General features: G+C 38.8%; 2 protein-coding genes across 2 annotated transcripts; both read left to right on the forward strand.

The window, feature by feature from the left end:
- The first annotated feature begins 442 nt into the window (after window positions 1–442).
- Window positions 443–16,105, forward strand: coro1b (coronin, actin binding protein, 1B). The gene is made up of 12 exons (XM_033983938.2): window positions 443–553; window positions 664–808; window positions 3,358–3,560; window positions 5,287–5,409; window positions 6,718–6,847; window positions 8,838–9,019; window positions 10,259–10,378; window positions 11,445–11,549; window positions 11,628–11,773; window positions 12,800–12,857; window positions 12,934–13,254; window positions 15,892–16,105. Exons 3-12 carry the CDS (start codon window positions 3,360–3,362, stop codon window positions 16,012–16,014), a joined length of 1,509 nt encoding a protein of 502 aa, XP_033839829.1. The 5' UTR covers window positions 443–553; window positions 664–808; window positions 3,358–3,359; the 3' UTR covers window positions 16,015–16,105.
- A 4,683-nt stretch (window positions 16,106–20,788) lies between these two features.
- On the forward strand, window positions 20,789–24,540 carry si:ch211-119e14.1 (nucleolin). The gene is made up of 4 exons (XM_033983778.2): window positions 20,789–20,919; window positions 21,946–22,037; window positions 22,111–22,224; window positions 23,057–24,540. The coding sequence occupies exons 3-4, from the start codon at window positions 22,215–22,217 to the stop codon at window positions 23,701–23,703; spliced, it is 657 nt and encodes a 218-aa protein (XP_033839669.1). The 5' UTR covers window positions 20,789–20,919; window positions 21,946–22,037; window positions 22,111–22,214; the 3' UTR covers window positions 23,704–24,540.
- The last annotated feature ends 158 nt before the right edge of the window (window positions 24,541–24,698 follow it).

Raw genomic sequence — 24,698 nt, forward strand, 5'->3', positions numbered from 1 at the left:
TAAATGAATAAATAAATATTCTAAACTCTTAGAAATATTTAAAATTGAACATGTTCTTGTTGCTGTTCTTCTAAAAATTTGCACTGTGGCCTAAACAACCCACCGGGTCTCCGGAGGTTATAACCTAAAAACAGAGAGTATCCTGCGCTGGGGCGGGTGCTCACGAGCCTGGGAGTGTAATAATAGGTGGATATCCGTTATTTTAAAGCTGATGACTCTTTATTTCGGACTGTTTTCGTAGGTGCGCTGATTTCCGGTTTGCAAACAGATGGAACATTGTATCCTCTCGTTTCCTGCGTGTCTTTGATGCGTCTCGCTCCGGGGCTGGAGTGTCTGGAGCGTCTGGGACTCCCGTTATTTCCACGTCTGTTCTTACGAAGACACCGCCTGCCCGCCCGCCTGCCTCGCATCCTCCCTCCTCCATCTGCAGCTTCACCACAAACACCACAGACACTGCTCCTTCTCTCCACCTCCATCCGCAGCTCCGCGCACGGACACCGCTCCTTCCTCCGCCCCTTGGATAAAGCGCCATGGCCAGAGCGTGCGTGATCAGGTCAGTGTTCTGCTCCACGGGGCTTTTAGCGTTTAAGATCAGCGGGGGGGAGAAGAGCGGGCCGTTATTTACCACACCACACGGTTTGTCTTTGTCGCTTTCCGCCGCAGGTCCTCGTCTTCATGAACGCCCGTTTGGAAACAGAGGATTAAGTTACTGTTGTTGGCGGTGGATTATTTGATTGGCCTTCTCCTGTCACGAGCCTTTGGTGATCCCTTTTCCAATTAAGAAGGTCTGCGGTCCAAAAGAGTCGAGGTACGTGAGCCGGTCTGTGTCTCTGGTGTGTTTTTTTTCCGTTTGTGCCAATGGTTTTACGCACCAGGAGCACATCTCTTTGTTAGGGCACTGGCTGTTCTTTATAACACTGTGCAGGCCTATGGGAATGTGCATCACTCAATTCTACTATTTCTTTATTTAACCTCATTCTTCAGCCCTTAGAGTGAGTAAATACGTCCACAGCAGTGCGCATGTGTCACTGATGCACCAGCTTTTGTGGACAATATACAAATACAGTGGTTATTTTCTTACAAAGGTGCAAAATGTTCTTTCCCATCATGCAGCAGTGGTCAGATATATCAGACTAAGGGAGGATAACTATGTTAGCTATGTTCCGGTCATTTTTGTTAAAGCCACATCTAAGGAATGTGCAACACACACATACACACACATACACATACATACATACACACCCCCACACACACCCCCACTCTCTCTCTCTCTCTCTCTCTCTCTCTCTCTCTCTCTCTCTCTCTCTCTCTCTCTCTCTCTCTCTCTCTCTCTCTCTCTCTCTCTCTCTCTCTCTCTCTCTCTCTCTCTGGGGGGGTATAAAACACTCACCTTGTTCGACTTTGCTTTAAATTTCTTATCTATAAAACCACCTCTCTGCTAGAAGAATAAAAACCCTGGTACAATCTCATACTACTAGACTCTGGACTAGACTCTGGACTGGACTCTGGACTGGACTCTGGACTAGACTCTGCACTAGACTCTGAACTAGACTCTGGACTAGACTCTGGACTAGACTTTGGACTAGACTCTGCACTAGACTCTGCACTAGACTCTGAACTAGACTCTGGACTAGACTCTGCACTAGACTCTGAACTAGACTCTGGACTAGACTTTGGACTAGACTCTGCACTAGACTCTGAACTAGACTCTGGACTAGACTCTGGACTAGACTTTGGACTAGACTCTGCACTAGACTCTGGACTAGACTCTGTTTTAGACTCTGGACTAGACTCTGGACTAGACTCTGGACTAGACTCTGCACTAGACTCTGCACTAGACTCTGAACTAGACTCTGAACTAGACTCTGGACTAGACTCTGGACTAGACTCTGGACTAGACTCTGGACTAGACTCTGCACTAGACTCTGGACTAGACTCTGGACTAGACTCTGGACTAGACTCTGGACTAGACTCTGGACTAGACTCTGCACTAGACTCTGGACTAGACTCTGGACTAGACTCTGGACTAGACTCTGGACTAGACTCTGGACTAGACTCTGGACTAGACTCTGGACTAGACTCTGTTTTGGACTCGACACTAGACTCTTCTTCAAACATCACTACTCACTTGACTCTGCTTTGAATTTTTCTGGGCGCTGCCTTTAACTCGACTGTTTCGCTGTAACCGACAATAAAATCTCCAGAACGATCCTGATCCCTGTGTCACTTTCTATTTTAATCAGCTGCAGATCCGGTGAAATTCTTATGCTTTGACGAGTGGGATGCCAGATAGTTCCAAGTATTTGAGCTTTAGTCGTGCCCTGCCCCCGTCGGATCGTGCCCTTTTGTCCAGTTGAGCTCTGCTGTACTTTTCTGGAAAGGCTCTCACTATGAAAGAATTTCCCCAGTCGCCTGAAAAGCTCCCCTGGTTTAGTCTCACTGGCAACTCAAAAGATGTTGATGGCCCACCTAGTGCATTGTGGGAAAACAGGCTCCATCTGGACACACAGTTTTTTAATTTATTTTGACTACTTTCTGCATTTTATCTACACACAGAACGTCAAATATATGAAGCAAGAGATATGGAATTATTTAGTAAAGAAAAAAGTGCATTTTTCCATTTTAGATAAATATTTTTCAACAAAGCAAAACAGGGACATTTTGAGGATTTGAATCTAAAATATTTTAAAATTTAGCTGCGTTATTAAACTGTTTTTCTCTGCTACATAACTCCATATACGTTACTTCATATATTTGATGTCTTCTGTGTGTTTATAAAGTGAAGAAAGTATAAAAATGAAGAAAAAAATAGCACTGAATGAGACTTTTTTTTGTGTAAATTCCAATTACCTCAAAATAATCTGTGCCCGTTGAATCAGAATCACTATTTATTTTGAATTTGAGCTTTTAATGTATATGTTTTTATCATTATGAGTATTTTTTTAGGCCTGTCGTGATCATTTCTATATTGATTTATCATTCTATATACAAAAGCTGGAACAATATACTTTTATTTTGGAAAAGTGTGGAGATTTTGGGTGTTTTTGTTCGTAATATGATAAGATTTGAGCTGTAAATGTACGAATACATCCCTTTTAAAGCTAATTATTGGTACATTCTGCTGTTTATCTGTTCCAGCTCATGTCTTTTAATGAAAAAGTCTATTTAAACTGCTCCTCTGGGATTCCGTTGCATTATTTCAGCCTTACTCAATGGCCTAAAACAGTTTCAATATCACCATTTATCGCGATATTTCAAAACTCGTGGTGTTTTCTGCGCATTCAGCGGAAAAAAGATCCTATGATTCTTTCCCCATTTGCTTTAATTTGAATAATCATTAACTCATTTGCTTTCCAGCCATGTCCTTCCGCCGAGTTGTGAGACAGAGCAAATTCCGGCACGTCTTCGCCCAAGCGTGGAAAACGGAGCACTGCCTGGACGACGTGCGCGTGTCCCGGGTCACGTGGGACAGCCCCCTGTGTGCGGTCAACCCCAAATTCATAGCTGTTATCATCGAGGCGGCGGGAGGGGGCACGTTTCTTGTTGTTCCCATTAATAAGGTACTTTACAGCTCGAATGATGCATCACTTTGAGCTTTTGTGAATTAGGGATGAGGCGATAAGATAAAATAGAGACATCACCTTTATGTCACGAGAATGTGCTGAACAAAACTGCCTCGCCCTGATGTTTTCTTCTAGTTATAACAATAGTTTAACAAATTACAGCACAATAGAAGCCGTTTAAATACAGAACTTATTCATAATATTAAAGGGCCCATATTTCTCTGTGTTCTGATCTGTTCTAATGTCGTTTCCTCATCAAAAACAGACCTGGAGTTGTGGTTTTTTGTTTCATTCACACATGTTTAACGCACAAACAAACCTCCAGATTTAGGCTGAGTTCTTGTCTCAAACTGAAAACACTCCGTTCCACCTCGTGATGTCATCGTGTGGTGATACAGGAAGTGCCCCGCTGTGTTTTTAAACTCCACACACCTTCATTTCTAGAATAATTTTGATGATTTTAGCTGTGGAATTGTCCAATTTCTACTGAACTAAAGGTAAAAATTGGAGGAGTTAACTTGGAAAACTACCACTTGATGACATCACAAGGTGGAATAGAGTGTTGTGAGCTTTGGAGATGTTATAGACTAATAATAAATTGTTACTCAGTGAAACAAAACACAACTCCAGGTCTATTTTTGAGGAGGAAACAGCATTAGAACATGACTTAACGCTCACAAGAGTCAGTTTTACGTAATATAAGACCTTTTTAAATGTGTAACCTATTCATAATATTACAATGATAGTTTTTCATCTCCATAACATTTTTAAACTTGATATAATTGTCAATCCCAGTTATTTTGGCCATGATAATTGCAACACCAAATTTCAATATCGTCCCATGTTTAATGTTTAGTGGCTCGTTTTTTCGTTCAGTAAAAGCTTCTACTTAAACGATACACAGAACATTACCCATAGACTGTGTATAAAAACGGACAGAGCTAACCTGCTAGCTGCGGCGTTCCAAACAGGAAGTGATCATGTGCGCACTTCCAGCTCCATTGACTCTGGTTCCAGTTCACTTTCTATTGAAAAACTGTGACTCAGACTCGTCATTTTGGTCTTAAATGTTCGTATTAATTAATGTTCGTATTAACCCGCTCTACAGGGAGTTGGGAGTTATTTTGAGTTTATTTTTCCATTTAATTTTATTTTTTTTTAGAGGTGTTTTGAGGGAGGATTTTTTTTTTTTTACTAATTTTTATTTTATTTTTTAATTATTGAGTTAATTTTTAATTATTTTTTGTTTGTTTGTTATTGAGTTATTTATTTATTTTATTTATTTTGAGTTTATTTTTTGTTTTTTGTGTCTCTCTCTGGACCTGCTGCTGTCAGACTCGTCATTTTGGTCTTAAATGTTCATATTAACCCTCTACATGACCCTGGGAGTTTTGAGTTATTTTGAGTTTATTTTTTCATTTAATTTTTTTTTTTTTTTTTTTTTTTTTTTTTTTTTTTAGGGGTGTTTTGAGGGAGTTTTTGGGTTTGTTTGTTTTTTTTAACTTATTTTTTGTTATTTTGTTTTTCTTAATTATTGAGTTAATTTTTAATTCATTCTTTTTTTGTTGTTATTGAGTATTTTATTTATTTTAGTTATTTTTATACAACTATACTAAATCCCCATTGGCTCTGTTCGTGTATATTTATGTGCGGCGTTTGAACGGCGGTGTCTTGTGCTGCGTTCACATGCTGACTCTGTGGTACGGCGTGTGTTGTTTCACAGAGCGGCAGAGTTGACCAGTCCTGGCCGACCGTCTGTGGTCATCACGCTCCGGTGCTGGACGTCCAGTGGTCTCCTCATGATGACAATATCGTCGCAAGTGCCTCCGAGGACAACACGGTGAAGGTCGGTTTGGCTTTAGGTCTGTCGTGATGATTCAGTTTGATTTATGTTTGTGAAGAAGCAGAACAGATGAGCAAGGTCAGTGATTTAGCACAGAAAAGTGAGAGAATTAACGAGGAAACGTTAATCAGCAGAAAAGAAGCAAATGGAGAACTGTCCCACAGCGCCCCCTGTCCTCAGACACTCCTCCTCCGCAAGGAAAAACTAAAAAAAACAAACTATGGGAGAAAGAGAAACCTCGAGGAGAACCACAGTGAAGGAGAGACTCACATGGACTGAACCGGGACTGGACCAGGACTAAACTAGGACTAAACCAGGTCTAAACCAGGACTAAACCAGGTCTAAACCGGGACTGGACCAGGACTAAACTGGGACTGAACCAGGACTGAACCAGGACTAAACTAGGACTAAACCAGGTCTAAACCAGGACTAAACCAGGTCTAAACCGGGACTGGACCAGGACTAAACTGGGACTAAACCAGGTCTAAACCAGGACTGGACCAGGACTAAACCGGGACTGAACCAGGACTGGACCAGGACTAAACTGGGACTAAACTGGGACTGAACCAGGAATAAACTTGGACTAAACTGGGACTAAACTGGGACTGAACCAGGAATAAACTTGGACTAAACTGGGACTAAACTGGGACTAAACCAGGACTGGACCAGGAATAAATCGGGACTAAACCAGGACTGAACCAGGAATAAACTGGGACTAAACTGGGACTAAACCGGGACTAAACCAGGACTAAACCAGGACTAAACCGGGACTAAACCGGGACTAAACCGGGACTGAACCAGGATTAAACCAGGATTAAACCAGGATTAAACCGGGACTAAACTGGGACTAAACTGGGACTAAACTGGGACTAACCTGGGACTAAACTGGGACTAAACCAGGACTAAACCGGGACTAAAGTGGGATTAAATCGGGACTAAACCGTGACCGAACCAGGACTAAACCAGTTTGAGTTTTGTTCAGTTTAAACCTGATCATTCCTCCTGAAGATGTGACTCAGACCTCGACTTTGACGATGTTTAAATCCAGACTCTTCTGTTTATCTGTGACTCAAAGTGTTTTATTCCGCACTCTTCTTTTTTAATGTTCATTTTATTTCTTCATCTTCCTTCTTGTTCTGTAAAACACTTTAATGACTTTGTGTACCAGTTGTTCTGTATAAATAACCCTGCCTTGCCTGTGACACTAGTGTTTTATAAACGAGCGCGACCTCCTGATGCCTGAACTCACTGGATTAACATATCGCTTATTTGACTGTGACCGTACACAAATTTTCTGCTTTTCTGTTGTAGGTGTGGCACATCCCCGACGGAGGACTCACCAAACCCATGACCGAGGCCGTCGTGACGCTAGAAGGACACAGCAAAAGAGTCGGGATCATCGCCTGGCACCCCTCGGCTTTGAACGTCCTCCTGTCGGCAGGTAACGTCCCAGAAACAACCGTCTTATGACACACTGCCTCGCCAAAAAAACAAGTCTCGCCAAAAAAACAAGTCTCGCCAAAAAAAACAAAAAAACAAGTCTTGCCAAAAAACCCCAAGTCTCACCAAAAAAACAAGTCTCACCAAAAAAACAAGTCTTGCCAAAAAAAAACCAAGTCTCGCCAAAAAAAACCAAGTCTCGCCGTGGTTTGTAGCTTTTCTTTTGTTTACATATTGAGTCATTTGTTGTAGATCTGACGCTGCTTTTCATTGAATTCTTGTGCGTTATTTTGAAATATTGTCGGCCGTTATAAGTTTAAATTAATAATACGTTTTTACTTCAGCCTAAAATGTTACGTAACAACCTTATACGAGTTGAATAATGTTTAGTACTAGTAAAACATCACTGGTTGGTTTGCGATTCCAGCTCTGACACATGAACGCTGTTGTTGTGTCCTTGGGCAAGACACTTAACCCAGTTCGTCCCCAGTTTTCTGTGTACTCTGGTGTATAAATGTGTGAGTACTTTCTTCATTTAAAGCATTTTGTGGGACTCAAAACTCACCTGTTCAGACTGTCCTGTCTCTTGTAACAATCACACGTCTTTTATCAAGTAGTTTTTTGTCATGTTTTATTGTATTTGTATGTTTTTATTTGATTTTTGTCTTGTCTTGTGTTTTGAGGAAACGCGCTGTATAAAAATGTTCCTTTCTACCATCAGCTTCAACAAGGAAACAAAATTTACATATATTTGAATAATCGATTATGCAAGACGTACATTTGTTTTTTATGAAGTCATGAAGCGGCCGTAGAGCTCGTAGTACTCGTAGTAAGACTTGCAGTTGAATAAAAGTACATGTATTTTGAGTCTTTTCGTACTGTGATGGTGTTGAGTAACAGACACTACTGCATTATACACACAAAGGCATCGAGTGTCACCTTCACTGCAGTTTATATCATGTAAAGTGAGATTTTACAGGACGATTAGATTCACCACAAAAATAATTACTTTTTACTCAAGAGCCGTATTACGATGTTTTCTGATCTGTTCTAACGTTTCCTCGTCACAAACAGACCCGGAGTTGTGTTTTTTTGTTTCATTCACACGTTTAACGCACAAATAAACGCTGCAGATTTACACTGAGTTCTTCTCTCAAACTGAAAACACGCCGTTCCACCTTGTGATGTCATCGTGTGGCGATACAGGAAGTGCTCCGCTGTGTTTTTAAACTCCACACGCCTTCATTTCTAGAATCATTTGGATCATTTCAGCCTCTGGAACTGTTGAATCTTGACTGAACTAAAGGTAAATGTAGGAGGAGTTAACTTGAAAACTATCACTTCATGACATCACAAGGTGGAACAGAGCGTTTTGTGCTTTAGAGATGTAGACAGACTTTAAATTAAAATGCTCAAGACTTGGGTTTGAGTGTGATTTACATGTGATTTACAAGCACTCCCTGCTTCCCTCTTGTTTAACCCTTTATTTATTATTAGTCTGTTACATCTCCAAAGCTCAAAACGCTCTGTTCCACCTTGTGATGTCATGAAGTGGTAGTTTTCAAGTTAACTCCTCCTATGTTTACCTTTAGTTCAGTCGAGATAAGTGGCAATTCCAGGAGCTGAAATGATCCAAATGATTCTATAAATGAAGGTGTGTGGAGTTTTAAAACACAGCGGAGCACTTCCTGTATCACCACATGATGACATCACAAGGTGGAACGGCGTGTTTTCAATTTGAGAGTGTAAATCTGCGTGTTTGTTTGTGTGTTAAACATGTGTGAATAAAACAAAACACAACTCCAGGTCTGTTTTTGATGAGGAAACATTAGAACAGATCAGAAAACAGCGTAATATGAGCCCTTTAAGTTTTATTATTATCGTTTATCGTCTATATTTACTTTACTTTGCTGTATATCGTTCTTCCAAATGTGTCATCGTGACGTTCCTATTAATGAATCTACATATAATTGGACTTTCTCCTTTTCCAGGCTGTGATAATGTGATCTGTGTTTGGAACGTGGGCACGGGCGAGCTCGTGTACCAGCTGAGCGACGCCCACCCTGACCTCATCTACAGCGTCAGCTGGAACAAGGACGGAAGCGCCATCTGCACCGTCTGCAAGGACAAGGCCCTGCGCGTGATCGACCCGCGGAGGGGCACCGTGCTCAAGGTCAGACACTTTGAGATCTAGTTTGGACCATAGACTGTTTATGTAAATGGACGTAGCTAACCTGCTAGCCGCCGCGTTACAAATAAGAAGTGATCGTGAGCGCGCTTCCGGTATCATTGACTCTGGCTCCAATTCACTTTCTATTGAAAAACTGTCTCCTCTCTCTGTACCTGCTGCTGTCAGACTCATTTTGGTCTTAAATGTTCGTTTTAACCCGCTCTACAAGATCCTGGGAGTTTTGAGTTATTTTGAGTTTTTGTTTTGTTTTTTTTTTTTGTTATTTTAAGGGGTGTGTTGTTGTTTTTTTTATTATTTTGAGGGTTTTTTTAACTCATTTTTTGGTTATTTTGAGTTTTTTTTTTTTTGTTTGTTTTGTTTTGTTTTTTAGTTATTTTGAGTTAATGTTTGATTTTCCTTTTTTTTCTTCTTTTTTTGTCATTTTGAGTTTATTTTTTTGTTTTTTGTGCCCCCTCTCTCTGTACCTGCTGCTTCAGACTCGTCATTTTGGTCTTAAATGTTCGTATTAACCCTCTACATGATCCCAGTGTTGTTATTTCGCTATTTTTGTCCGTAAATCAAGAAGCTGAACATTAATAACAGACAAATCAGGCGCCTTTTTTCGTCTAAGTCTGGTCTGATTGACAGCGTTCCTCTTTCTTTTTCCTTTATTCTTTATTTGTCCATGTACAAATTCATTAATCTTACAAAAGAAACGATGATTTGTGCCAGATTTAGCTCGTGCTGCTTTCTATCTGCAGTGAACACACATTAAAACACACAGTCCAATAAAAATACATAATAAGACAAACAGTTCATCATTGACATTAGCAGGAAAATACAATAAATGTCTTATGTCCAGTACAGTTTGTTTCCTACAGTCCAAACACAAATAAAAAATCAATGAAGTGCAGGTTTTTACAGCGAGACAGAACATTAACATTAAATTAACTAGACATTTGATTAGCTAACATGTACTTTTTTCAAATTTCTAGTAAAATTATTCAAACGTACAGACAATTTCAGACTTGGAAATGAAAAGAGGACCGAGCGAAGGCCGAGGAGCTTTTTGGAACTGTGCGGTTTCGGTTCACTGAGACCGAATGGTTGTTTTGTTGCTGTGACACTTGCGCTCGGAATTCGCCGCTGTACCTGCTCCAGCCTCGACGAGCTTCTATAATAAATATATAATAAACTCTGAGCATCACAAACAACTCGTATCATCATGTTTATTTCCATCAGGTGAGGGAGAAGGTCCATGAAGGCACCAGGCCGATGAGAGCTGTGTTTTTAGCCAACGGGAAGATCTTGACCACTGGTTTCAGCCGAATGAGCGAGCGACAGGTGGCATTGTGGGATACGGTGAGTCTGATGTGCTAAATATGCTGCGTTTTTGAGTATAGACCTGTCACGATAATCACTACATCAACTTATCCTTCAGTACAGCACATGAAACCTCAGTCGGATCAGTGTTTATTTAACTTTGTGGCTATAAGATCAGATTTAAACCATGAAAAGGTTGGAAAAAAATAACTTGTCTGACGCATTACAGATGCAAATACACCGGTCCTTCGTTTATCGCAGGGGTTATGTTCTAAAAATAACCTGCAATGGTCGAAATCCGTGAAGTATCAGCTTTATTTTTTATATTATTCTCTCTGTTTTTGTCTGTAAAACCCCTCACCACACACTTTATACACTTTTCTCACACAGGCGTTAACATTTTCTCACATCTACAGTCCGTTAGCCAATCGGACTGTAAACCATTGTGTCCTGCGTCCTAACAGCCAATCAGGACGCACGACACAATGGTCTACAGTCCAACAGCCAATCAGGACGCAGGACACAATGGTCTACAGTCCAACAGCCAATCAGGACGCAGGACACAATGGTCTACAGTCCAACAGCCAATCAGGACGCACGACACAATGGTCTACAGTCCAACAGCCAATCAGGACGCACGACACAATGGTCTACAGTCCAACAGCCAATCAGGACGCAGGACACAATGGTCTACAGTCCAACAGCCAATCAGGACGCAGGACACAATGCACATTCATAAAAAGCATGAAAAATTGCACTAAAAAACACACAAAACAGCAAGAACTCGAAAGATGAACCGCGATATAGCGAGGGACAACTCTACAGCACTACATCCTTTCATTTTGCTGTTTATTTGTTACAGCACATGTTTTTTCTTAGCAATATTGTAGATTTAGAACAGTTTTTTCTGGTTTTGTGTCATCCGTATAAACTCGCTTCAGTTGTGTCATTTATCGTCTGTGTTTACTTCAGCTATATATCTAACAGCAAAATGTGTTATCGTGACAAGTTTATTTGATTATTACGGTGTATTAACTGCATAGTACCAGTACAAATGTGTAGTTTTCCCACTGTCTGCTATTACAACATTAATATTCGTCCACAGAAAGACCTCTCCGAGCCCATGATTGTGCAGGAGATGGACTCCAGTAACGGAGTACTTTTACCTTTTTATGACCCAGACACAAACATGGTCTACCTGTGTGGAAAGGTACCGCCTCTTTACTACATAAAACCTGCGTTACACGTGTACGAGAAGGACTTAATGTAATCTGTGTGTCGTCTTCAGGGGGACAGCACCATCCGGTATTTTGAGATCACAGACGAGTCCCCGTACGTTCACTTCCTGAGTTTGTACAGCAGCAAAGAGCCGCAGAGAGGAGCTGGTTTTCTTAGTAAAAGAGGCGTAGACGTCAACAAGTGCGAAATTGCCAGGTAAAAAAAAAATACAGCGAATTTTCTATGTTTTTTTTCTTTTTTTACAAGAGATAAACGGATATATTGATCAAAAAATACATATTTGGACTTCGATATCTGGACTTTTTAGTGCATCTGCAATCGGCCTTAACTCTCCAATAGAGGGCGATATTTAGTTTGGCCTAAAAAATCCACATAAACTTCTATTTTAACACTTTAAGACAAAGAAATAGCTGCATAAATGTGACACTGTACACAGCTCTCTTCTAGGGTTGTGGTTAAAAAATAAAAATTAAAAAAAAAAGCTTGGGGAGGAGTTTGGAGTAAATTTAAATTATCGTATTTTCCAGAAGTTGCAGTTGCACTTTTTTCATAGTTTGGGGTGCGACTTATACTCAGATGCGATTTATAGGTGAAATATATGTTATTTTCCTCATTGTTATGCAGTTTTTTTGGCCGGTGCAACTTATACTTCAGAAAATACGGCACATAATTTGGGGAAAAGGATCAAAACTAACCAAAATATTGGCCCAAAAATATCAGCATCAGCCATGAAAAAACCTGCATCAGTCAAGCTCTAATTTGTATTACTTTCTACATTTTATATACGCACAAAAAACATCAAATATATGAAGTGAGATAAATAACTCTACTAGATATTTTTTGACAAATTCTTTAAAATAAAACCCTTTTTTTTCTTTACTACATAATTATATATTGTGTGTAGAAAGTTGTAAAGATAAAAGAAAAATAAATTAAAAAATTGAATGAGAGGGCGTGTCCCAACAGTGTCTCAGTTTGTAGAGCGTTTCTCCACTAATCTGAAGGTTTCCGGTTCAAATCCCGCTCTTGACATAAACATCTTTGGTCGAGCGGTCAGATCCAGTGACCCTCAGGTTGGCGGTGCGATTCCAGCTCCCACAGACACTTAACCCACCTTGCCCTGAGTTTCTGTGTTCACTGGTGTGTGGATGTGTGTGCGTTTCCTTGATTGAGTGACGTAAAGGTGGAAATGTATAAAAAATATGACTATTTACCATTTAGGTTCTACAAATTGCATGAAAGAAAAGTGGAACCCATCTCCATGACTGTGCCACGAAAGGTAACGCATCATCTGAACGTGCTTGAAATAAACCAGTTCCTCATTTTAATTCTAATTCTGTGTTTTCCCCCTTTAGTCCGACCTGTTCCAGGGCGACTTGTACCCTGACACTGCCAGTCTGGAGCCCGCCCTGCTGGCAGAGGAGTGGATCTCTGGGCAGGACGCTTCCCCGCTCCTCGTGTCTCTGAGCGGGGGGTACAGCGCCCCTCCGTCCAAACACGGCCGGGACACGCTGAGGGGAAAACCCAAACTGCTCTCACAAGACTCCGGGACGGGGACGACCGCGCCCTCCGCCCCCAGCTCCAACGTCTCCACCACCGCTGCCAAAACTGAAGAAACCCATCACTCCAGAGCGGCGAGAGAAACGGACGGGAACAGCGAACGACCCAAGAAAGAGGTAATGAAACTAATGAGGACAGTATAGTGGAGCAGTATTGACATTTTCGATTTTAAGCTAAATATAGAGATAAACGATAATATTGAAACGACTTAGTGCCACTTAACAAACCAAGATAATCCCAATAAAACATTTTTAATATATAGTATCATTAAAAAGCCTGAGCTGCAACAAATAAATGTCCAAATGAACCTATAATAAGCCACAGAAGTGATTTATTCAACCCGCTAGAGCTCAGATATTACCACATTTCATTAAAAAATCCAATCCACTTTGCAAAGAAATTGTTCAGGCGATAAATATTGAGCCCCAAAACAATATAGTGCTGATGTAATACTCGCATATGGGGGCAACAGTCAGTTTTTTCTATTAATTACATCATTATTGTACATTATTTGCCATGAAATATTCCAAAAGTAAATGCACAAATGTTGAACTTCATCATTTCTATCAGTGACTAGACCCAAGAACTCACTGTGATACAATAAAAATCAGCGTTTTGACACGTTACGACCCGATTCAGCGAAGAAAATGAACAAAACAACATGGAAAATTGTAAAACTGAAGTTATAATTTAGTTAAAAGGAACGTTAAAGTAAAAACTAACAAAAAGAGGCTCTTGACGGGGTAGTTTTCAATGTATAACTTACAAAAACAAAAGTACAGAAATGACAAAAACTCAAAACAAAACGGTCTCAGAACTGACTCGATTGCAAAAGTCACAAGAATCACACAGACGCGGAACAAAACGGCGTGCTGTTCCTGACCGTGGTCGAGATGTGGCGGGGGGGGGCGTGTCCTTTTAATCCGCACCCAGGAGCCAATCAGGTGCCAGCTCACAAACAATACACCAATCGCAGGAGAGGTTTGTCATTTCAAAGCTTGGTACAGAAACAGGGATCAGCTGCAGTGACGCACATTTGCCTGTAGGGGGAGCTGTAGGTCTGGGGCCATAATGTGACAATATTCAAGTTTATTTCTACATCACGTTTAAAACAACTTGAGCTGAACATAAAAGTCGACAACAAACAGATATACGGATGCACAGGGAAAGAACAATAATAAAACACCTGTATTTCCTGTGTAGCTAGTGTTAAATGCCAGGGAGAAGAGGTCAGAGGTCAAAGGTCAGAGGTCAGGCTAGTCTTGAGAGGATCTGACAGGCAGAGGGCGCCGTTCCATAGTCAGAAAACGCTCCGTCACCTTTGGTCTTGACAAATGTTAACCCAAGTTATTGATTCATTACTCATTACTTCTATTTAGAACATGAGACAATGCGATAAATAATAAAATAAGGAAGTGATAATATAGAAAAATGCAGAATATAAAACAGAAAACAGAAAAGGAGCAGCGGTGGAAGGTGATGAAGTGCTGTACTTTTTAGAACGGCCTGATCTTTAAATACATCACACTGCATTTTTAGGCGTCTGTACTTTCTCTTTCACTAGATTTTTTTATCGGACTGAAAAGTAAAAGTAAAAGTGGGGGGTATTTACTCTTGAAACGGCAAAAATTTAGTTGAATAATACAGTTTAAATTATGTCTGTGTCTTTAGAGACTCATTTACAGAGAGATTCAGACACACGGCTCACTAGTTTTAGGTCACGTGACTGGGTAAAAACAGTCTAAACTCGAAAAAAAAATTGATTTCTGTCATAAATACTGATCAGATTGAAGTATTTCTGGACTAATAATAACCGTACAAGTTTGTGTCGAGCTGGATCTCGCGTAAACAGACTGGATTTTTACAATTTTTAGTCTGAAATGTGGAAATTCTCGCTCTTTTAACAGCTCGAGCTAAGGTAAACGGCTAACGCTAGCAGCAGTTTCCAGTTAAAAACCTGTCTCTGTCTCTTGTTATCGCTCAAAATCCCAAACTTTCCTAATTTAAATGCTAATCATATTTTATATTTTGAGAACAGTGTGGATAGCCAATAGAAAATCATTATCTACAGTGTCGATTACGTTTCTAAATACCATATTCTTTGTTCTAAATGGAGACACTCAAACTTTTTTTTTATCTAGGGCTACATCTCAAAACATACTCGAAGCTTAAAACACATTCATTTTAGGTCTTTGAGGTTATAGTGGTAGAAATAGTTTAATTTGTTGTTAAAAGTTCTGCTTATGATCAATTGGGCCGGTTCAGCAGGAGGCCTGAGGACCGATAAAAACTGGTCTGAGGGCCGCATTTGGACCATGGGCCATAGTTTGGACACCCCTGCTCTACCACATGCTTTCAACTTTTTATGAATGAATTAAACTGTTCTACTCCTCCATGACATTTTTTTTTGATTTTGTGTTTTTTGTGCCTTGTGTTCCTCATGTTGTTTGTTACTTGTTTGTGTGTCATGACCGAGTTTTTCTAATAATAACGTTTAATTTAAAAAGAAAACTTGCAGTGCATTGTGGTCTATATTTTTGTCTAGTGACCACGGATGTCCACTGCTTTTCAAGGTGCATTGTGGGAAATTTTGATTGCTCTACTTTTTCACCAGCTGCAGATTCAGACACCACTAAAAATGGCGTGAATCTTAAACAGTGCCCCCTGTAGGAAGAGTGTGGACACAGCCAGTATCTCCACGTGATGTTTGCCTGATTTATTTGAAGGTGTTTTTTTTGTCTTTTTTCTTACAGGAGGACCTCTTGAATGAGCTACTAGCCGAAATGAAGGCTTTACGTGCGGTCGTTCTGGCGCAAAACCAACGAATCGAGCTGTTGGAACGGCAGCTCGCTCGGATCGAAGACGGAGACGTATGAAACGCGCCGTCTTTTTCCGACAGACCATGGCCTTACTCGCATCGCTCCAGCTGCAGGTGGAGGAGTAGCGTAGGCTAGTGGCTAAAAACAGGTGAACGTGAAGAAAATAAAGGTTCAATATCTCATCGTGATTGAAATGAAATGAGTTTAGGAATATCGTAGCAGCGATGACAGTGTAACGCAGCTTAAAGGGCCGATATCACGCTGTTCTCTGATCTGTGGTCTAATGTCGTTTCCTCGTCACAAACAGACCTGGAGTTGTGTTTTTTTGTTTCATTCACACATGTTTAACACACAAAACCTGCAGATTTAGGCTGAGTTCTTCTCTCAAACGCTCAAAACGCTCTGCTCCACCTTGTGATGTCATCGAGTGGCGATACAGGAAGTGCTCCACTGTGTTTTTAAACTCCACACAGCTTCATTTCTAGAATCATTTGGATCATTTCAGCTCTGGAATTGCCACTTATCTCGACTGAACTAAAGGTAAAAGTAGGAGGAGTTAACTTGAAAACTACCACTTGATGACATCACAAGGTGGAACAGAGCGTTTTGAGCTTTGGAGATGTTACAGACTAATAATAAACATGTGTGAATAAAGCAAAACACAACTCCAGGTCTGTTTTTGAGGAGGTAACATCATTAGAACATGACTTAAAGCTACAGTTTTCCCTTAAAGAGTCAGTTTTGCGTAATATTGGACCTTTAATGCTCAATCTGTGAATTTATTTTCGAAGGAGGTTGAAGGTCGTTCGAAGGCACTGTCGCCAAACACTAATCTAATGCACTAAAACACGTATCTAAAACATTATGAGTATTTAATTAACAATTAGGGCTAACAATCAGGTAGTGAAGCTGCTGTGACGTCTTCATTGTATATCTTTTTTGTTTTTTTTTACTACAATGCCATGCAAGAGGTCAAATGTAGGATATCTTCTGTTGTGCACATAGACTGTATAGAGAAATGGACGTAGCTAACCTGCTAGCTGCCACGTTCGAAACAGGAAGTGAGCATGTGCGTGAATCCGGCTCCATCGACTCTGGCTCCAATTCACTTTCTATTGAAAAACTGTGTCCCAGACTCGTCATTTTGGACGTAAATGTTCGTATTAACCCGCTCTACATGATCCTGGGGTTCATTTTTTTGAGTTATTTTTATTTATTTATTTATGTTTAGTTTTTTGTTTAATTATTTTTAGTTTTTTGTTGTTGTTTTGAGGGGGTTTTTTTTGTTTATTTTCTTTATTTTTTCTTTATTTTTAGTTTAGTTTTGTTTTTTGTTATTTTGAGTTTTTTCAGTTATTTTTATTACAGCTTTTTTATTATTTAGAGTTGTTTTTTTTGTTTTCTTCATTTTTTTTATATTTTGAGGTGTTTTTTTTTTTTTTTTTGCTATTTTGAGTTTATTTTTCCTTTCTATTGAAAAACGGCTCCCCCTCTGTCAGACTCATTTTGGTCTTAAATGTTCGTATTAACTCGCTCTACATGATCCTGGGCTTTTTATTTTGTTATTTTTTTTCCATAAATCAAGATATGAACATTAATAACAGACAAATCGGGCGTCTTCTTTCCCTGAGGTCACTCCCGCTCGCGTTAGCAACAGGTTTGATTGACAGCGTTGCTAAGCGGCCACATCGCTGGTTTAGCAGGGAGCAGAAAGCGTCATTTCCTTCAACAGACACGCTCCTGATTGGCTCTTCGGTTGCTATGATACTCGCAATCGGACTTCCTAATATGTAACTCTGCTCCAAATCCGCCGCTATAACCGCTCTAGCCTCGATTAGCTTGATTTGACCGAACGCCGCGGGTGACGTCGCTCTCGCTTCGTCCACTTCTTTACACAGTCTGTGCTTCTGCGTCACGACAGTCGGGTCTGTGTTACGGAAGTTGAAAATGTCGTGTGTGTTGTATTTGAGTGTAGTCTTAAAAAGTAATGAAAAAAGGTAGCACTTGTGTTTTGGTACCTCACGTTTTAGAGATTGATTTTCTCTGGGACATTTTATTTTTTTTATATATAATTCTATTTAGCTTTAGCTGCGTCATCCCTCCGTTGTTTTTGATTATTCTTCCAATGACCATTTTCTGTGCTGTAGGCTGAACAATAAGCGCAATAAGTGGTGTCTAATTAGTCTCTGCAAACTGTAAAAGGAAATTTGACACAGTCTGAGGTCGTTATCCTGTTTTTTTGAAGCCGGTGGGTTAAACTATCGCAGGCCATAATGGTACATTCCTTATTAACTTACCTCTTATTGTAACTGTAAACTACCTTTTTTCCTTTTAGTTGAAGCCAGTGGCACATCAGTAAGACCACACTGTGTGAAAACAATAAAACATAATTCTCTCTTTGCAGTTTGCCTTGATTTTAATATATACAGGGACAAAAAATGCATATTCTGACATAAAGTCCACAGATCTTAAAGGGCCCGTGTTATTTAATGTCATTTCCTCGGCACAAATAGACCTGGAGTTGTGTTTTATTTGTTTCATTTGCATGTTTAACACACAAACAAACCTGCGTATTTAGGCTGAGCTCTTCTCTCAAACTGAAAACACTCTGTTCCACCTTGTGATGTCATCGTGTGGTGATACAGGAAGTGCTCCACTGTGTTTTTAAACTCCACACACCTTCATTTTCAGAATAATTTGGATAATTTCAGCTCCTGGAATTGTCATTTATCTCGACTGAACTAACGGTAAAAGGAGGAGGAGTTAGCTTGAAAACTACCACTTGATGACATCACGAGGTGGAGCAGGACTAAACCAGGAAGAAATCAGGAATAAACCAGGACTGAGCCAGAGATTTTAATCATGTTATAGTTATTTTCTTGTCCTTTAACCCCTCAAAGTTGTTTTTGGAGTGTTTTTGAGTCATCTTTAATCACTTATTTTCAATTTGTGAACACTCCGTTCCACTTTGTGATGTCATCAAGTGGCGATACAGGAAGTGCTCCACTGTGTTTGTAAACTCCACACACCTTAATTTCTAGAATCATTTGGGTAGTTTTAGTCCTGGAGTTGCCGCTTATCTCGACTGAACTAAAGGTAAAAGTAGGAGGAGTTAACTTGAAAACTACCACTTGATGACATCACAAGGTGGAACAGAGCGTTTTGAGCTTTGGAGATGTTGCAGATTAATAGTGCAGCATTAATTAAACATGCAAATGAAACAAAACACAACTCCAGGTCTGTTTTTGAGGATTATAACATGACTTAAACCTCATAAGTTTCTATTTTGTGTCATAAAAAACATTAAAAGTAAAATGCAGATCTGGTTTTGTAAACGTTGCCTGAGAAACACTGTGTCTTATTTTATGATGGCGTGAGTAGTTTTTACACGGTGTTAAAGTAAATGTGTCAAATGTGGTTGAGGATCTGTGGTTCATTTTTTTACTAAACAGGAAACAGCTCATGTTTGATTTAAGGGCAGTTTACGATAAGTCATTTTGCAGCAGCACCAGAGTTAGACTTTAGTGTTTTATTGTTTCCATGGTAATAAGACCGATTTGATCAATATTCACTTTAACCTCCTGAGACCTACGTGCACATGTGGGTTACACATTTTGGGTTGTCTAGGCTACAATGCAAGTTTTTAGAAGAAAAAGAAGAAGAACAGCAGCAACAAGAACAGCAACAATTCAAAAATGTTCAATTATAGAATATTTTTAAGAGTTTAGAATGTTCAGAATATGTTTTTTTTTATTATTGTTATCTTTTTTATTATTATTTATTTATTTATTATTATTATTATATTTTTTTTGTAAAGGCATATGTCTTGTTGCACCTCTTAGCTGCTCTTCAGATGAGCCACATTGCTCCAAGAGGCACAATTGTTGCTTAATAGTTTTTGCAAATCATTATTCAAATGTTCTATCAAAATTATTAAACAAATGGCCTCATATGTGACATCATTTCTCAAAAACGACATAATAAAAAAAATAATAATTCTTTATTTTTACACTCATCAGGTCCAATCAACCCAAATAACAGAGAAATGAATAAAGCCATGAAAGAGCTCAAGTCTCAGGAGGTCACTACACATTAAGATTAGATCATTTTTATTCTTATTCATTTCACGTTAAGTCAAATTTATTTATAAAGCACATTTAAAACAACCACAGCTGCACAAAGTTAATATAAAGTGCAAAAAAAAACTCCACTCAGCTCGTGTTCAAAGCCAATGCAAACAAGTTTTCAACAAAGATTTAAGCGTATTTAAAGATTGTGCTGTTCTAATACACAGAGTAAAACTGTTCCAGAGTCTGGGACCAGCTGCAGCAGAAACACGTCCCCTCGACTTTAACCAGGACCTTAGAACATCAAAATCACCTGGAAGATCTGAAACTGTGAACATGGACAGAAGCTCAGAGACACAGGGCGGGGCCGAGCCATGGACACACTTAAATAAACAACATAATCTCAAAATCAAGTGCGTTTTTTGTGTTTATTTACAGTGGGACAGTCCAGTGAGAGCAGTCAGACTCTGCTTTTCATGAGAGAACACAGACAAACCACATAAATACTGAACATAAGTGCATTTAAAACATTAAAAACAGGAGCGTGCGTGAGTCTAAATGATCATCTCCTCATTATTAAAGTGCATTTGTGGCACCAAAGAATCTCATTTCGCTTGTTCTTGAAGTATTTTCTATTTTAAATCATATTTTCACAGCAGTAAATGGCACCTGTTACAGATTCAGAAAAATATGTAAATTGTTGTTCCTCTTTTCGACTCCCCACCCAGTCGTGTTTGATGTTTGTGATCTGTGCGTCTCAGTTTGTTCTGACGCCTTCTTCTTCTGAGCATCGCACCATCTTTCACACGTCTCAGTGCAGTCGACGCCACGGCACAACGACACAGGACGGTCCAACGCCGCCAACGCCACTGCAACGACAACAAGTCACACTGTGGTAAGTTTAAGTGTCATTTGATCTCAGTTAAAGGTCAGTTGAATTTAGAAAGTGCTGTGTTGTAACATTTTGAAGATAAAAGTTTTTAAGAATCAGTATTTGCTTCAGATCATTTCTAATTGTGTATTAACTCATTGTAAAACTTTATTTAAACAGGTTAAAATTGCATGATTTTTTTTTTGTGTTTTTTTTTTATGTTTTTTTTAAATGTTTTTTATGTTTATTTTTTGTTTTTTATGGGGTTTTTTATGTTTTTTTATGGGTTTTTTAAAATGTTTTTTTAATGGGAGTTTTTATGTTATTTAATGGATTTTTTAAATGTTTTTTAATGGGTTTTTTAATTATTATTTTTTTATATTTTTAATCTTTTTTATGTTTTTTTTTAGTTGTTTTTTGTGGGGTTTTTTTATAAAAATTCATAAAATTTACAAATGAGACGTGAATAGATTTAAACTGTTCACTTTACAAACCATGTGTCCTATGTTTGGAACAAAAAACAAACCGAAATTGTCTTAAATGCAGTGGTGAATGAAGTACTCCAATATTGTTACTTAAGTAAAAATACAGGTACAGATACAGAGGTAAAAAGTACTCAAGTAAAAGTATCACATGAAAAAAATCTGTTTAAGCAAAAGTATTAAAGTCCCTGTTTAAAAATGTACTTTCTATTTCACTCAAGTGCCGTTAAACTGTGATATTAAATCCAAAAAATTACCAAATCAAATCAATTTTTCTCAGTTTTTCTCATGAATTTTGTGTCTTTATTTGTATTTCCTCAAAGCAGAAGCTTGAACTTGAAAACAGTTTCCACGAACCTGATAAAAATAACCCCTCAAATCATGTGAAAGGTACTTTTTACTTTCAATCCAGCTCAAAAATCAAAGTAGAAATTAAAGTACAGACACCTAAACATTCTCTTTAAGTGCAGTACTTTAGTTGTTGTACTTCTTTACCTCGTCGCTGGTTGAGTGCGTTCTGAACTCGTGTAATTAACGTGTCAGTGATGATGTTGAATATCTATAACAGGAAACCATAACTGGCTGCAAACTTCCTGTCGCTGCCCTCATCTCATGCAACAGGTTTAAGTTTTTTCCTGTGGCACTTTCGTCTAAATTAATGTAAGTAAACCCGCTTTTTTATTGCATTCAACATTTCTGACAGTAGTTGGCTGATATTTTGTGTGTTCTTTAGGCTGGACGCACGTTTTTAGTTCCTGATGCAGTGACGTCGACGGCTGGAGGCTGTGAGGCGACTGGAACAACTCTGGTGACACAGACGAACACTTCGGCTTGATTATGGAGAAAAGTAAGTAAAAAAATCAATGTTTATCAAAGTTTATCATGTACTGCATCCACAACAACTGAGTAGAAGTAAAAAAGTACTGCACTTAGGTAATAAAATAGGTATCTGTACTTTACTTCAGTGCGTTTTACAGTGGAAACTTTTTACTTTTACTCCGCTACTCTACTATTTGAGAGCAGTATCTGTACTTTCTACTCCACTACATGTTCGAACTGGAAAAGTAAAAGTATTTTTTATTATTGCGTGAGACCTGCTGAAAAGGCTGAGGGTTTATTTTTAACACGTTCATAATTAAAAAAAAACAAAAATATGCAAATAAAAACAGATTTTAAAAAAAATCAACGCAATTATTTCTGTTGAACAAAATTCAGCTAAAATCTTTATCAAAATCGCCACATTTGAAGCTTTATAAGACTCAAAATCTATGTGAAATACTTTTACTTTTTACCCTTTAAGTACATTTTTAAACAGGTACTTTAATACTTTTATGTGTGCTTTTACTTGAGTATTTTTTTTTGCTCCAGTTTCTGTACTTTTACTTAAATAATAAAACTTTTACTTAAATAACAAAATAGCAAAATTCAAAAATATATATTATTATTGTTTCTAATAACAAATAAAAAAATAACAAATTAAAAAAATAGCAAAAAACAAAATAACACGTAGTTTTATCAATTCAAAAATATAGACTGTGGCCTTATTTACGTCACTCCAACTGCACAAGTGGAGTAGTAACGTCTGCTAATGTAAATAATGTAAAAATATAAATATGGTATGATGGTGTAACATTGGAAAAAAGGGCTATCAATTTTTCTTTTTTTTTCTTTTTTTTCAGAACCCAAAATGAACGAAGACGGGGAGCTCATCAACTTAGTGACCCACACGACTATCTTAGCTCTGTTTTTCTTCCTGGTCGCTCTTCTCATCCTGCTGTTTTTCCTGTACAAATACTTAAACAGGGAAGCAAATGGAAAATACACCGTCCAACGCATTGTATTCAGGGAAGGGGGGTTGCGGGATAGGGCCAGAGATGCAACAGTGGCCGTGGCAACCCGCCTGGGAGTCCCACTGGGGCATCAAAGGGGTCCAGACTCGAGTGAAGAGGATGAGGCGTATGGGGATGAGGAGGAGGGGCGGGTGAATTCAAACGGTACCAACGGGAGAGATGAAGATGAAGATGAAGCTGAGCAGGTTGATAAACAGAAAAGTGATAGCGAAGGTGAACTTAACGACGTAAAGGGGAAGTCTGAAGACAATTCAGCAGAAAGCTCAGATGAGGAACAGCAACCTCTCGTCGAACCTGCGCCGGAGCCGAAGGCAGAGGCCGGTAAGGTGGAGGAGCCAGCGGCAGGTGAAGAAGAGGAAGACAAACTGGTGATGAGTGGACCCATAGTCATCAACCTCAACCAATTTTCAGGCAGTGTCCAGTGGTCTGAAGAAGATGGAGATAAAGGTGTAGTAGGTGATGTAACACCACTGTAAGAAATGAAATAATATAGAATAAACAAGAGACCAGGAAAAAAAAGGCTAAGTTAGAATGTATATGATCATCAAGTGCATATGTCAGGTTACACAGTACTTTTTCAGCAAAACATAGTTAACATAATAATATTTAACTTTCTTTTTTTAAGATTTTATTTTATTTTTTTAAGATTTTAAGTGTTTCATTGTTTTCGCTTTTTTAAGTTTTAATTTTTGTTTATTTTTATTTTTTATTCCGGTGACGTTTATAATTTTACTTCCTGGTTGGGCACGTGCGGCAGATATGACGTATCATACGACGTACACGTAGACGTTACCTAGCAACCCGGACGTTAGCAAGACCCGAAACTCGTCTAAACTGAACAGTAATTATGATAAATCTAATTAAAGTAAAATGCAACACCTTTATTTTTGTTAAAGCAACGTTTAAAGTGTCAGGAGAATGTGTGACTTGTGCGTAAACTGTATTTTGGCGGTAGAGTCTGTTTTAGAACTCAGAGCTACTTCCTGTATTTTTGTACTTTTTTTTTCTATTTAACTGATGTAAAACCGTGATAAACATTCACCACAGAATCCACCCAAACAAAACAAGTCATAAATAAGAAACCATGAAACCTGCCATGTGCATTTTATGTGAGTTTTTTCTTTACTTTTGAGGTAAATGTGTTTTATTCGTGTGTTTTGTTCATGTTGTACTTGAGAGTGAGTCTGGTGTGACCCACATCTGCTCCACAAACAAACTACAAACATCACAACATATCTGACATTGTATTTTACACTTTACACTGTTTCTGTGTACTATTTTATGTGTTGGCCAAATAAACTTGTGTATTGTTGCTGATGTGTTGTCTTTTTAAACGTGATACAGAGATCAGACACTTTTGACCAACTTTCTACGAAGATTAGAGGCCAGAATCAAAATATATGTTATTTAAATTAATAACGTCACACTTGAATATAAATTGACACGAGTGGGGCAAGATTTAATATCTGTG

The sequence above is a fragment of the Periophthalmus magnuspinnatus genome, chromosome 18 (assembly GCF_009829125.3).
Source record: "Periophthalmus magnuspinnatus isolate fPerMag1 chromosome 18, fPerMag1.2.pri, whole genome shotgun sequence".
Classification (NCBI taxonomy): Eukaryota; Metazoa; Chordata; class Actinopteri; order Gobiiformes; family Gobiidae; genus Periophthalmus; species Periophthalmus magnuspinnatus.

Excerpts from the sequence above, each read along its gene's own strand:
- coro1b (XM_033983938.2), top strand. The coding sequence starts at position 3,360 with ATGTCCTTCCGCCGAGTTGTGAGACAGAGCAAATTCCGGCACGTCTTC. Across the intron at positions 10,379-11,444 it reads AGGTGGCATTGTGGGATACG|AAAGACCTCTCCGAGCCCAT; the intron begins GTGAGTCTGATG and ends ATTCGTCCACAG. Across the intron at positions 12,858-12,933 it reads CCATGACTGTGCCACGAAAG|TCCGACCTGTTCCAGGGCGA; the intron begins GTAACGCATCAT and ends TTCCCCCTTTAG.